The sequence below is a fragment of the Sarcophilus harrisii genome, chromosome 1 (genome assembly GCF_902635505.1).
Source record: "Sarcophilus harrisii chromosome 1, mSarHar1.11, whole genome shotgun sequence".
NCBI lineage: Eukaryota > Metazoa > Chordata > Mammalia > Dasyuromorphia > Dasyuridae > Sarcophilus > Sarcophilus harrisii.
The window spans coordinates 388,913,663-388,929,032 of record NC_045426.1 but is presented as its reverse complement, the minus strand read 5'-3'; the positions used below and the strand labels follow the sequence as shown (position 1 = coordinate 388,929,032).

Genomic DNA, 15,370 nt, shown 5'->3' with positions numbered 1-15,370 from the left:
TCTGTTACTTTGCCACAGCTGTAGAGTGACACTTCAGATGCCTTCGCTTCCCTTTGTACAGCCTGCTGGAATAATCCCAAAACCACAGTGGCAAGAGATTAGAAAAAAGCTGAGAGAGAGAGAGAGAGAGAGAGAGAGAGAGAGAGACAAACAGACAGAGACAGAGGGACAGAGACAAAGACAGAGAGAGATAGAGAGACAAAAAGCAAATCAAATTTCCTTATCTGACACAGGGAAATTTTTAATAATGGCTAAGATTTCATCTTACAACCCAATAAGCTTTGCCCAGCAAAATGAGAGCACTAATAAGTACCCAAGAATGTCAAAGCATCATTCTCTAAAAACTACATATATTGGTGACTTTTCTATTTCCCAGAGTTCTTCATCAGCTTCTTTTGCTTTCTTCTATAGTTCTTCTTCTTGACAACTTTTCTAACATGCTCCTTGGACATATCTGTAGATTTTTTTTTTAAACTATCTCTGTGAACATGAAAGAGAAAGAAAAAGAAAAAGTTGGGGAAGGCTGGTAAGTGGTGATGGCATTTTGGAGGTTTTCCTCATGTCTCCAATTTAAATATATATTATTAAACTGATTTCCTCATAAATATTCCAGAATTCCTAATAGATGAATGTTTGATGTAAGCCAATAACACATCAAGAATTCTTGGGTGTAAGAACTGGGACTGCTGTGCAACATTTGGCATTCAGATGTATTGAGCTGCAGAGTTAATGCGTGATTAATTTTATTCATAAAAATGTTAATCACTTCATTGTGAGATCTTTTTAACATTCACTGCACCAAGCACCTTTTAACTTCTCTTGCCCACCATCTCACAGATGTATTTAATATTTTCAAACATTCTGCTATTACTGAAGGAGCTCGGAATTAAGCATACTTTTAAAATACAACAATGGCAAATAATAACCAAAGGACAACTAACATTGTAGGACTCTTTTTCAAATTTAGAAATGGCTGGTTTTTCTTACCATTGTCATTATCACCATCATTTTCATTATTACTATTAGAATCATTATTAGCATTGATTTTTTTTAAGTCACTGAAGATATCCCTCCCTCCCTCCCTCCCTCCTCCCCCCTTATTTATTCTCTCTACATAAAATAGATTTCTGGTGTGTTAAAAAAAAAAAAAAAAAAAAACTTTAAAAATGGAAGTTTTTTTTAAAAATGCCTTAAAAGGACTAAAATCTCAAGATATCATGTACACATTATATTTCTGAAACAAGTAGCAAAACACAACTGAAAGTGTCTAGTGTTAGTGGGTGTGCCGTCTCTGCTCACTGACTTGTTGTTTCCAACTGGGCAAGGCTATTGTGTACTCATTCAGCCAATGCACTCATGAAACTGGATAAATGGATTAATGGATCAGAGATACTATCGGCATCTTCAAAAGAAAAACAGCAGTCTGCAAAGAGACTGACATTTGTGTACTGGGGCAGAGGGTGTGTGAATGCTCTGCCTCCGCCAAAGGGACAAGACAGTGATAAACTTTCAACACTGACCACCTCACTTTGTGCGGCAATTCACCAACAAAATAAATGGATTGTGCTTCATTGTTTTTGAACCCTAGGCAGCACAGGGCTTTCCCTTCTTGGGCAGCCACAAAAGGACAATGTATTGTGTGGGGCCAACAACTCAAAGTAAAGCCTTTAATTATCTATGGCTCAACAATACACCGAGAATAAGGAACAAAAATAAATGTTACTATAAAAAAAAAAATTGGGTTTAATTCCGCATGAAGTTTACTCTAGTGTCCTTCTAAGCTGAGAGGCACTCCCACACAACAGTGGAAAGGGGGTGCTTCAGATATTCTCTTTTCCATGTTATATCTAAAAAGAGCTAGCTGTCCTCCAGACAACTATTTTTTAGTTTCCAAGAAATCTCTTTAAGTCAGACACTTAGTTCTAAAGCACTCTTTGAGTTAAAATAAATAAGTAGGTAGATAGATAAGTAAGTAAATAAGGAAGTTAGGTAGAAGAAATACCATAATCATTTTTTTAAAAGTTGATAAATGGACAATCGTCCTGTCCCCTATATGATTTCTCTCTGTCTCTGTCTCTCTCCACACACACACACACACACACACACACACACACACACACACACGCTTTTAGGATACTGTTCCCTCCCCTCTCCCCACCACCACTTCTACTTATGTTTTAGAGGCCTTCTCCCATTCTCAATGGATTTAGCTACAGGAGAATTTTCACCTGTCTATTATCCCCAAGATAACTTCCAGGTACAAGAGGTAAAAGAATGAAGCAGAGGATTCTCCCGAGGTTTCATTTTACTATAGGATCGACTGCAATTTTAACTCCTTAAGGCAGTCTTCTGCCCTTCTGCCCAAATGTCACCATCACTCCCTGGGGCAGCACCCTTCACCTTCTCAAGAACCATTTAACTGAGTACCAGTCTGCTTCAGGCAGAAATGAGGAGAGGTGAGGAAAGGACAGGACAGGACAGAACAGGGCAGGAGAAGAGCCAAGATGTCCCAACCAGGCCATGTTCAGTGATCTAATCAGGGTGAGAATTTCTTGCCAAAGGCGTCATGTTCTTCATATCCATATATATATATATATATATACAGGTTAAAAGATTCTCTCTGTAGGTCTCTCTCTTTGTCTCTGTCTTTGTCTCCCTCCCTCCCTGCCTCCCTCTTTCCCTACCTCCCCCATCTGGAGCCCTCCAGGTTCGACTCTCGTTTCTCATTGCCTCTCCTTCAAAACGAGATGTCCGGACTCCGTAGTTTAGGGTCGCACTAGCAGAGTACTTCACTGCTCAGCTCCTCCTACGTGAGACAAGCAGAACCTTTTGTGGATTCCCCACCTCCACCCCAGTCCCCTAGGCCCAAAGGTTTGGTGCATCTCTGGAGAGAAATGGGAGCAGGCGTGGGAGACTAACCCTTTAGATTTAGATCCTAACAAACTTATCAGCTATCCCATTTTTTTTTTTTTTCAGTCCCACTTGCACCTCTTTTCTCCCAGACCTCCTCCCTCTTGAGGATCCCAGAGTCTCCTCAAGAACTAAGTGCAGTTCCCTCTGGCTTTGTCTTGTAGTTAAGCCAGATTCCTGAGTCAGTCCTCTTTGCTTTTCCCTAGAGTCAAAAGACTAAGTGAATATATAGGCCAGGTCGGAGTTGCTTCTGATCCTCCAATCCTGTAAGGCTGTAAGGCTGCAGAACAGCCAACCCAAAACCAGGGGACTAGAAGAACATGAGAGACCGTATGGTATGGTGGTGCCCTGCCTTAAACCTCAAGGTTGAGACTTTGTTAAAAAGTCCCTTCATTTAAATAAGAAAAAAGGTTTTGTTTTGTTTTTTGAGCCAATCTCATCGAACTCCCCTTCTGTAAAGTAAGGAAAAAGAAATGTGATTGTTAAAAATATACAGTGTTTGAATTCAATCCTTCCACGCTTTCTGAGAATCGTCTTGGAGAGATGTCTCATACGGTCTTTCTTACTCAGCTGCCGGTATGGGTCCCTTACCCCACTCCTCCACACTTCCCGGATCACATCAAACAGACACACTCTAAACTCTTCCCAGCACTGTGCTCAAGATTCACTAACCTGCCATACAACCCTTTCATGGATAGTTCGAAGGTTGGCCTTCTAATCAAAACATGTAGTGGGGCTTTCATCAAGACTCTTGCCTTCTCCCCTACTCACTTACCCAATAGTTGAAAGACCACAGTAGATTAAACCATCCCATGAGCACCCAGGCATACAAACTGTACTTTCATTCTAAACCATTTCCCGACCAGATTCATTTCTCAAAATTAATTTAATCTACATTAAGCACAGATATATAAATCATAGCCACTAACCATCCCTCCCCAATCTCTTTGGATTAGGCAGCCCCAGACCTACTCCCACTCCAGGCATAGGGAAAGGACAGAGAAACAGGAGGAAAAAAACAAGAGCACTAGGAAAAGAGAAGGAACTGCTAGATCTCTGAGGCATGCAAACTGTATTTTCCTAAAAAGTTCAGGTGAAAACAACCAGACTCTGGTCCCAAATAACACATTTCTCTCAGTTTAGGACAGGGGGACACCCAGAGACCAAAATCCCCAATGGATTCATTATAGTTCCATTGTTGTTCATTCTTGTTCTAATGGAGATGATGGGAAAAGAAGCAATTCCATGCAAAAGCCAGGAGGGACCCTCTCTTTTTCCCCCTTTTCTGTCTCTCTCTGATTTCCCTTTCGCTTTCTTCCCTCCCTCCTTACTCTCACACTTTCCTCCCTCTTTGTAATAGTCTCATCTACAAGGACGATTGAAACTTTATAGTGCATGATTCATAGAGTGGCGCTGTACTTGGAGTCATGGTGCATATTACATTAATCAGTGTCAGGGCAGTAAAAAAAAAAAAAAAGAGATATGAATATGAATTTTCTGTATTGCAGAGGAGATAAATTCGCTTGTGAATAATTGTTCATTGAAGAGAGGAGAAGAGAACAGAGGAGAAGAAAGAAAGGACAGGGAAGAAGAGAAGGAAAAAAGAGGAGAGAAAAAGAGACAAGGAAAGAGAGAAAGAGAGAGGACAGGAGGGAAGAGAAGAGGGAAAGGGGAAAGCTTAATCGGATCAATGATTGAAGCTGGACATTAACACCTTTGAAAGAATGAACCTCTAACCTTTCTACCCCTTAGACAGCTGATTCAGGAAAGAACTGAAGTCAATTAATACCAGACAACAAGGTGGACCAGAGGGGATTGTGAAGAAATGGACTAAGTATTGTACTTCCATAAGGATTGTAAGTTACCTCATCACTACTATCTCTTGGTTCTGGAAGTGAAGAAATCATGAAAGTTGTAGTAATGGTTGTTTCCTTCCCCAAAACAAATATAAATAAATCCTATCCAAGTGAAGGTGAAATTTTTTAAAAAGATACAAAAATCATGGGAAAAGCAGATTGATTTTAACTTATGCAAACACCCTTTCCCTATGCCTTGTAAAGCCTTTCAGGGGAATAATAATCACCCATGCCAAAGGCAGAATAGAGACTAAAATCTCATGCAGATAGATATGCTATAAGTATACACAGAGAAAATTGTGCATCTCTTCATTTCAGGCATATTTTCCCATCTGAAAAGGTTAAGCCCTGCAGCAAGTTGCTGATCCTTATGTGTGGTTGCATTTAATTTTTTTTCTCTTAGAGTGTCAGTGTCCATTTCACACAGCTGCCTCCTATTTCTGATCTTTCTTTAACTACTAAAAGAGAAAAGAAGATGGAAGATAGCACATTTGTACATTTGGAAATGTGAAGGGTTAGCTAGAATAGCACCAACCTTTTTGTCCCTTGCAGGAGAATGCTACTTTTCTAGACTAAGCATCAAAAGAGCTGGAAGCCTTAGTAGGATAAGTTTTTGTTTGACACATTTGTCCAAAAGGATTTGTATCCCCTTTTTTATTGGTTGTTAATCCAAATGTGGCTGCAGCATGTTAGATGTGAACAGATTAATCCAGGTTTTTCAGAAATAGTGGAATAAATTTTCAATTTCAGTGTCATTATCCTGAAGAACATGTGTGTATATGTGTACATATATACATATATATGTGTATGTACACAGAGACATATATACATACACATTTAAATATATGAAATATATGTATACATAATGTATATTATATATGGTTTTATTCATATATATTATCTATATCGTACATATAGATAATATACATAAATATTTGTATCTTTACATATATATACACAACACATGCACATATACAGACTCACTGGCTTTGCTTTTTTTTTTTCCCATGAGGGAATTCATTTATTAAAAATAGGACACCTTGAATGAAAAATTGAAAAAAAAAACTTTAAATTCTCATCTAGGTTCTTCCTATTGTAAACATCTCCATGCAATACATTTTTATTCCAAACTAAATCTGGCTGCATGCATGTCCACTTTTCTCAAACGTGTTGCATCAAAATCTTACAGAAAATGGAAATGAATCGAAGTATAGGACATAAAAATAAAACAAAAAGCAGACAGGAAGCACTTATGTTCTGTGAAAATTGTATACCAATAGAGGTATTGTTGATTTCTCTTTCACTAGGATACGTTAATTCATTTGCCCTGACTATACCTGTTTCTTTTAGCTCTGTGAAATCCTCAGAATTTCACATGGTAGGATAAAAGAAAAAAAAAAAAAAAAAAAAAACCTTTAATGCTTTTTTTTTTTTGACCTGTAAAGCAGTATTTGTAAGTGATTGTGTATCCAAATCTTTAAAAACAAGGTTGATTAAGCCGTTTAGGGTGGAAAAGTACGACTCTTTTCATAAATGAATGGTGTCATACAACAAATTAGTCTTCAGTAAAACAGATAAATACCATGAGACTTTGGACACAAATGAACAAGAACATCAAGAACGGAGTTTTATGCCCCTCTTTTATTAGCACGCGAAAATGGTTTAGTTACAAATCATTCCGGGACATCAATGACTCCATTCTCACTTCCTGCAGAGATTCTATCCTTTCCCTGCAACTAAATTTGACCTACGCTCACAGAATTAGTAGGTTCCGTCACCAGCTCAAGATCAAGACGATGAAATGAAACAACTTTTAATCTTAATATTTTGAACTAAAAGTCTCCTCGTTCCCAAACCACACACTTTCCCCCTAGTGGGATGGGTAGTTTCAGGAGCAAACGCTACGGTAAAACTTTCTTGGGGGGTGAGAGAGGAGAAAGCGTAAGACTCTTACAGACTTCCTTTCTCTGTTCCTTATTCCCCTCCCCCAGCCTCTTCCAAATCTTTGATGAAGTCAAAGGATTCCCAGATTTCAATAGTCTACCACGGGAATATAAACTGTAACAAATTTCCTATTCTACTTTAGATCCACAGAGGGCGCTGCAAGCCTTTCTAAATGGGTTCGCTGCCACTCAAGTGCACCAACAGCCACGCTCTCTTCTACTACAAACCCTTGCTCACTTTCAGGCACACCTTTAACGCCACACACAAACACACGCACTGCCTCTCTCCTACACAAGATTACTTTCAACAATTAAGGTCTCCTTTAAAGTGTCTCGTAATCCTTTTCCCTCCTCCCTCCACTCTTCTCCTTTCCATCCCCCATCCAAACCCTTTTCTTTTAAGCCAATTTGGCACCACTTTGTTTGCTTAGCCTCACAGAACAGCATTGTATGCTTTTAAAATGTAATCTTTCCTTTTAAACGAAAGATGCCAGTTTATGAACGCCATGTGGGCAGCAAAGGAAAATGAGGCGGGGGGGGGAGGTAAAGGGGAAGGGGCGTGACCGAAGAAACGAGAAAATCTTCGGAAACTGTAGTTGTCCCAGCTGAGGCTATTTCTGATTCTCTTAACCGCTAACGGGGAAGTATTTTATACGGACAAGTTGCTAACAGTTGGTAGCAGTTTTGATTCTATGAAACTTTAAGTGTTCTCAGATTTTTATTTCAAGACATCTCCTTTTAAGTTTCCAAGTATCTTTGGAATAATTATTTTATTTGAAGTTGGAAAAGTTTATTAGAAATGTGAATTCTTGTGAGATACATTACTATATATTCTATCTTTCTAAATACTGACAACTAAGGAAACTACACTTCTTTTGAGAAAAACCTAGAAAAATATTTTAAAAATTAAAAAGAACAGTATAAGTCTTCTGTGACCATTTAAAAATACTAAGTTATTTTAAAAATCAATTCTCTCCATTCATTTGAAGGACATAAGAAAAAAATCTTTCTCTATTTAGTAATATTGTGGCTAAAATTAAAACCAATAACTGTAACCTTGATAGAGATTTTATTAATATTTTATTTGAAACTCTCGTCTTGTTTCCGACAAGTGCTCTTTTGAGGTCGGTTCACTTTGGACTGGGCGTCCCCACATTATTTCTTAATGACTTTCCCAGATGCTTCTTTCCATTTTCCACCATCAACAACCATCTGGTATCTTATTAGCACCTCAATGCTCATTTAGTGTTCTCATTTGGGAGGGGAGAAAAGGAAACATTCAAAAATATTAGAAGTTTTAACGGATTGTCTTTGGAAGATTAATGCCTATATAAAACCATGACGTTTATAAGCTGGTTGCTTTTCCTCTACCACCCTCCCCCCACTTCTTTCTCATCATTTCAGAAATCTCCACAGCACCTCTTGTCTTAAACCCCGAGAAAAGCTTGCTGGCAAATTTTATTCCTACTGGCCTATTACTAGGGTTTAAAAGAACCTTCCAATTCTTCAACGTTTAGCTTAACTAAATAACTAAAAAATACATTCAAAATACAATTTCATACTCCATTATTTTTCCACTCTGCCCACAAAACGGACTAGCGCCACAATTCACTGTCGAGCCAACTAGTTATAAATTGATTTAGAAACCGAAGTTATAGTTTGGGGGCAGTGATAGAAAATTGCCTTTTTCATTTTTTTCTCACTTAAAAAATCATTTTTATAAACTCTAGAAATCGAACTCACTTATGCTGTGAGAAAGTAATGCACCAGAGAAATTTCTGTAGTGTAAGAGTTTAAAAGAGTAACTTTAATCTAACTGCCAACAAGAAAAACTCTTTTTAAAAAAAGCCTATGTTTAAAATTCAAACATCTATACTATAAAATTCCCTATGTTTGTTCCCTTCACATATGACAGTAACAATAAGCCAAGCACATAGTTTGGCAACTTTTAAACTACAAGCACCTTAAGAAGTCATTAAAGACTTCTCTTAAGGTATAATAAAGGAAAATGAGAAGCTTTGAACAGGGATTCAAAATTCAGCTCTAGATTTTTCATACACAAAATACATCAGAAAGAGAAGAGTCCATAATTTCATTTAGTTTATTAGACAAAAATATATGATTTAAACAAGTTTCGCTGACCCGCTATTTACAATCCGAAATCACTATATACAGAAAGAAAAAGGAAAAAAAAACCAAAAAAAAAAATTAAAACAAATAACCAAAAAAAAAAAAAAAAAAAAAAAAAAAAAAAAAAAAAAAAAAAACGTACAAACACAAGAGGAACATTTACCAAACAAATAATCGAAGAATGGTTAGAATAACACGATCTGAAATGGTACAAAGAAGAAGGGATCCAACTAGGATGTAGAAGAATCGCTTTTATGGGTTTGCACCTTATTGCAAAAAAGTGATTGATGGGAATCGTTTATATCATTTCCATTTTTGTCCTTTACACCAGCCTCTGAAATATTTTTTATTACTCCCCCGTGTCCCCTCCCACCCACCCCCTTTTCCTCCCCTAAGCCCCCTCAAAAAACAAAGCAAAACAAAACAAAAACCAAACAAACAAACAAAAACATTTAATCAAGCGGAAGGGAGAGCTGCTAAAATTCGCGGTGTTCCCTCTTGCTGAGCCAAAGAACTGTAGGGGAAAAAATAGACGTAACAATTTGTCAGTAAAAAGACCAACTGAAAAGTATTACCTCAGCTTGTTTGGCTATTAAAACGACTGGGGAGCAACATCCCCCTTTTAAACAAGGAAGGAACTGACAGAGCGTGTGAGCAGAAGCAGCAGCAGCAGCAGCAGCAGTGCCCTTGAAGCTCCTCTGTACTAAGTTTGCCCCCAAGTTACCAGTTCCCTAGAGTCTATTCCAAATGATTACGACTCGATGAGGGCGGGCTATTGTAACGCGCTTTTGGCGCAATCTTTATGATTAGCTCTAATTATCCTCCGAATTCTCCCCTTCACCTTCTTTTTTTCCCATCAGATTTAACATTACTTTAGGATAATAAAACAACAACTCACTTGTCGCGGACAGGTTGAAAGGGCGATTTTAACTGCTGAGGAGGAGAATCCGTCCTGGGTACATTTTCTCTTTCTAGGAGGAGGAAAACAAAAGCAGACCTTTTTAAAACTCAAAAGAGAAGGCCACAATCCCACAACCCCAAGCAGAGACAGTTTTCAAGAACCTCCTCTCCCAACTGAGTAAGTTTATACTACTCCCCCGTATTTTCAAAATGAGTGGTTAGCCCAGATTATCCAGCGACAATGATTTTCTCCGAAATGATTTAGGAAATATCAGAAAACAATGGCCTAGAGTGCTTTGTTAAACCCAGGGTCCTGGTGCCTTATCCTCATCTCTGGAGTCTCCAAATGGATCCCCTTAAGGTCCACAGAAGTATGGACTTTGAATTGGAAAGGATTTTCCCTCCTGAATCAGGAGAGCTCCCAGTCTTACTGGCTAAAGTTCTGGGTGAGGAAGAGTCAGAGGCAAAAAGAGGCAAAGTTCATACTGAACTAGAGAACTATTAATCACCATGCTAAACTAGATAACCATTTTACCTGTGTGTTTAGGACTGATTCTTTCGGAGGCTTTGTCGCTATTGAGCGCTCCCAGAGTGGCTGTGAGGACGGAAGGCGCTTGCTGGGCCTGGAGGTGGTGGTTGTGGTGTGCTGCGTGGTGGTGATTTACTCCTAAGAAGGACCTAACATTCAAGAGAGAGCTCTGAGTGAGAAAAGCCCCGTTTGTCCAGTTGTGAAATTTGCCAATTTGGCACGTGTAGAGTCCGTGGCTGGGCAAGAAAGCGGGGTGCTGGAGCTGGGAAGTGTGATTGACCTGGGAAGAAGGAGGGGGTGGAGGAGGCGGGGAGGACTTAAGGGCGCCATCAGGGCTGGTGGCAGTCTCCGCCAGAGACCAGATCTTGGGTTTATTGTGAGGTGGCCCCTGCAAATTGCTTTGTCCGCTAGGGCTCAAGATCCGTGTGCTACTGTCAGAGATGTCTTTCGACAGGGACAGAGAGTCTTTGGGTTTAAGTCCTTCAGATCCTGACAAGGGCAACTCTTTCTCCTTGTCCAGACTGTCTTCTTCACTGGTCCTGAGATTTTCAGATTTATCCTCCTCCTCTTCGTTGCTCTGTTCTCCGTCGTTCTCATCAATCTTGTCAATATCTATGCTCTCCAAGTCTATCTCCTCATCATCTTCTGTCTTTTCTGGATCCCCTTCGTTGTCGCTACCGAAAAGGTTGCCGTCCTCCTGGTCTTTGCTTCTTGCCCCCCAAGTCACTTTGTTTTCCTTCTTTAGCCTTCGGCGGGCGTTAGCAAACCAGGTGGAGACCTGAGTAAGGGTCATCTTAGTGATGATGGCCAACATGATCTTCTCCCCTTTCGTGGGATAAGGATTCTTGCGATGTTCATTCAACCAGGCCTTCAAGGTGCTGGTGCTTTCCCGAGTGGCGTTCTTGGGCCTCCCCGGGTCCCCATATTGGAACTGTCCATAAGGGTAATAGCCAGGGGCGGTATGAGCTGCAAAGGTTGCAGGATGGACTCCTGGATTGTCCTTAAGTTCATACTGAGAACCCTGGAGGAAAGGAGAGAGGAGAGAGAGAGAGAGAGAGAGAGAGAGAGAGAGAGAGAGAGAGAGAGAGAGAGAGAGAGAGAGACTTTGAGTCTGTATAAGTATAACCAGGTTGCAGTTCTTTCCATCTCATAGGTTAGGTTATATGTATTCAATGTCACTCAGCATACCCTTAGATTTTTCGGAAGCATTTAGCATCCCCCTACTCCCTCCCTTCCTCCTCCATTTTACCTCTTTAACTCTTTTTGAAATTGGGGGGAGACAAAAACCTCTGAGGTGTGTGTGAAGGGGGAGGAATCCTACTAATCGTGATACATTATTAGAATTGTTCCTGAAGATCCTCTACACTTTTAAGGTGGGGGAAAAGCCAGCCCACTACACCTATCTTCCCTTCCCTTTTACCCTCAGCTCCTTCCCACCTAAAAAGAATCAAAGTACTTAATCATAGATGAGTGTTGAGTTCATCTTCAACTAAAGTGAATATCCTGAAATTATAAAACTGAAAGTTTTTTTTTTCTTTTAATCAAGCAACAAAACAAACAGTTCATACCCTCCCCCTCAATATCCATTTTACCCTAAGGATGGAAGACAAATGCCAGACTCCTCTTTATATATCTTTTAAATCCAGTCCAAATTAAAAAAGAAAGCATGTTCCTTTTAGCTTAAAAATAATCTTGGTGGAATTAGTTAACAAGTATTTAAATAAGATTCTAAAGAAGACAGATACTTTTACATTATAATCCTCTCCCCAAATTCCCCCAATAAACAAACAAAAATAAATTTTAAAAATTCCACAAAATCCAATCTACAGATTTTTTATATAAACAGAAAGTATATGGTAAAACATTAACTCTAAGAAAGAGAAAATAAGCTTCAAGAAATAAAAGCTGACTCAGTCTTACTAGAAATGCTATTTGGATACTTTATCTTTTAAGTTTGGCTTTGATCTGGAAGAGCAAACACAAACCATTTGCAAGCTTTTAGAGACCATGATTTATTTGCAATCAATATTCTTTTTATCATCAGTAGTAAAACACAGCAAGTCAAATTATCTCATCAGGTGTTTTGGTAAATAACATTTTATCTTTCTAACAACCTCATTAGGCCTCATTATTACTGCAAATTGTCCAGACGTTCTAAAACAACTTTATCCTCTGATTTCTAAATACCTGATAATAAAAGCACAGACACTGAATCAGAATATGAAACACACTTTCTGAGGACTATGAAACAATCTACACAATACACAGAGATAGGGATACAGTGTTTAGAGGAAGACTTTCATTTAACCCCAAATATAATTATGCTGCTTTGATCAGTTCACCAGATTTAGAATAGAGCAGTACACTGGATTACTGATCACCCAATGCCCATAGCATTTCCTTAAATGATATACATTTGAATCAGGCTTTAATTTAAGAGGGAAAATTAATGACATTCATTCACTCAGCAAACATTTGTCAATTAAAAATAACTTTACTGGTAAAGGAAGCTTCTAGACTTTGAAAAAGTTTCAAAGAGATGCATTTTTCCCCCAAAATATTTTACTAGAGGTTTGGGCAGAAAACACCCAGAAAGGTATTTCAGAGCTAAACTACATTGTTTTTTTATAATACTTTATTACAGGAATGAAGTTCCAAGCACTTTCTTTATCCTCTAGCTTGGGTTGTTTAAAAATGCTATTTCTGCCTCATCTTTCCCGAGTTATCTTTTGAAGAGACTACTTGTCAATTTCTTATCGTTTTCTGCCGCAACTTTTCTGCAAGGGAAAAAAGGTAAGTTTCGCGGGTTTTTTTTTTGTTGTTGTTGTTGTTTGTTTGTTTGTTTTGCTTTTGTAATGAGAAATTTGAAGGGCTGTCTGTGTGCAAACGAAGATTTTTTAGTTTCATAACTTGACACAACAATAATTAAAGGAATAGAACTATCAACAGTGTCACTATGCACATATTTATTTTTGACATTTTAGGAGGATAGGTTTAACCCCCAGAGATCTTTTTTTAAAAATTAAATCCAGTAGTTGCGGTAGTCTAAACTTCCTATTTATTATCCATTGGTCCGAGCATTTTAAATACAAGTGCTGGAGTAGAGACACACACACACACACACACACATATACACTTTTAAACCTCTACCTTACTAGCTATTCAGAAATGAAAATAGATGTGTTAGATAAGATTGGCCTATTTCTCTTGCCCCCCCCCAAAAAAAACAACCACAACCATAAATTAAATTTCTAAACTCCCTCCCCTCAAAAAAAAAAAAAACCTAAGGAAAGATCAATTTATTTTAGAACAAGTTATACTTTTTTCACCTCTCCCTCTCTATGCAATACAATATGAACTGTTTTTTTCATAAGATTCAAATGAAAACTTTAGCAACTTAGAGAAGCCAATGTAAACAAAGTTCACGAGACGGAATAAGGCATATTAATCCCAAATTCAAAAGTATTTCAAGTTCGCAAAGGTACCTTATCAAGCTTCTTACATGCTTAGCAGTTCTCCTAGTTTTTTCTCTTATTTTGTGACGGTTTTAGTCAGATAAAAGTCTAGCGTGATTAAGTTCACATAAAATAAAACTAGATTTCTAAAAGGTGAGCAAAGACGACCCAGGAAAGAGAGAAGAAAAAAAAAAAAAAAAACAGAGCGAAACGCAGAAAGCAAATTTGGGGAAAAGGAGGAGAAATATAAAAGTGTTTTTAAACAGAAAGCGAGATTGACAGGAAAATAAGAATAAGAAGCACTAGCTCAGTTACCAAGAGAAAGACTGAAGTTTGTTCCTGGTAGCCACAGCCCCCCCGGAAGGATCGGTTGATGAGTCTCATGTCCAGACCCAGACACACAACAACCACTCCCCGATCCGTTTTAGAGATTCCCATCCCCCTCACTCTCTTTCCCACTCCTGCGCTTTGGGTCCTGGGAGCAGACAACCCTCACTCCCTCCCACACACACCCCCCTTCCTTCACCACACTGGCACCTCGAGCCTTTAACAAACCTCACTTTCCTCTAGGGTTCTCCATAGCTAGAAATGGAGACGGAATCTAATCGCATTGAGTGCAGGAGGTTACCTACTGCGATTCTCGATTTTCCCCCCTCTTTACCCTTTGGCTGTTGCCGCAATCGCTCTGAACAATCTGCTAAGTGGGGTCCAAGCTGCTGCAACAATCCAGCTACCCAAAAGCCAGCCGCTTATCATCATCTTCTCTCTTCTAGTTCTCAACCCAACTCCAAAGACAACACACACACACACACACATCACCTACTCTCTTCTCTCCTCACCCCCTTCCCTTTCTCTCCTTTTTCACCCGGACAATCCCCAAAGCAAAGAAAAAATTATAGACTCACAGAAAAGGAGCAAAGACAAGAAAAAGAGAAAAAGTAAATTAAAGCTGCAAGTTGAGAGAGAGAGAGAGAGAGAGAGAGAGAGAGAGAGAGAGAGAGAGAGAGAGTGTGTGAGTTAGGCTTACCATCTGGGAAAAAAGGCTGAGGTCGGCGGTGTAGGGCAAAAAAGCGCTGTAGTTGGGCGCGCTGTAGGGGCTGGCATACATGCCTAGCACAGAGGTGACAGCGGCTGAGCCGCTCCCGAGTTCCGCGCCCCCGGGCCGGCCCGAGGCGGCTGCCGCTGCTGCAGCGGCTGCGGCTGCGGCCAGGACCCCAGGCCGGTCGCTCCCGTACACAGCCTGGCTGGCGCTGAGATACTGCGGGTAGCCCAGTTGGGGGAAGGACATCTCCAAGGCGCAAACACAGCAGCGACGGCGGCAACGGCGGAGGAGGCAGCAGAAGTCGAAGTATTAAAGGGGGGGAGGGGGGAGGGAGGGAGGGAAGGAGGAGGAAAGGGGAGGGGGACAAATAATAAAAGAGGATGGGGGAGGAGAAAAAGCCCAAGAAGGTGTGGGGAAAGCAATGGAAAGGGGGGGGGGGGAGAGAAGAAAATAAGAAAAAACGTATTTTGCTTTTGTAATAGAAGTCAAATCTAGACGAGAGATTTGGAGAGATTTTTTTTTTCTTTTTCGTTCTTATTTTTTTCAGTCAAAAGGTCTGTGTTGCGATCTATACGTGGAGGAGTGGATGGATTCAATGGGGTGTC

General features: G+C 39.6%; 1 protein-coding gene across 2 annotated transcripts in view; it reads right to left on the bottom strand.

Annotated features, from left to right (window-relative positions):
• Positions 1-15,113, bottom strand: part of IRX1 (iroquois homeobox 1) — an 85,691-nt gene extending 70,578 nt beyond the window's left edge. Inside the window, exons 1-4 of one of the 2 annotated variants that reach the window (XM_031946105.1) lie at positions 14,751-15,113; positions 10,275-11,289; positions 9,738-9,810; positions 9,224-9,353 (exon numbers count right to left, since the gene is read on the bottom strand). In XM_031946105.1, coding sequence (XP_031801965.1) covers positions 9,296-9,353; positions 9,738-9,810; positions 10,275-11,289; positions 14,751-15,011 — 1,407 coding nt within the window. In that variant the 5' untranslated portion in view covers positions 15,012-15,113 and the 3' untranslated portion in view covers positions 9,224-9,295. Of the gene's footprint in view, positions 1-9,223; positions 9,354-9,737; positions 9,811-10,274; positions 11,290-14,750 lie in introns of those variants that run through there. The other variant, XM_031946106.1, reaches the window with a different exon arrangement.
• Positions 15,114-15,370: the final 257 nt, after the last annotated feature.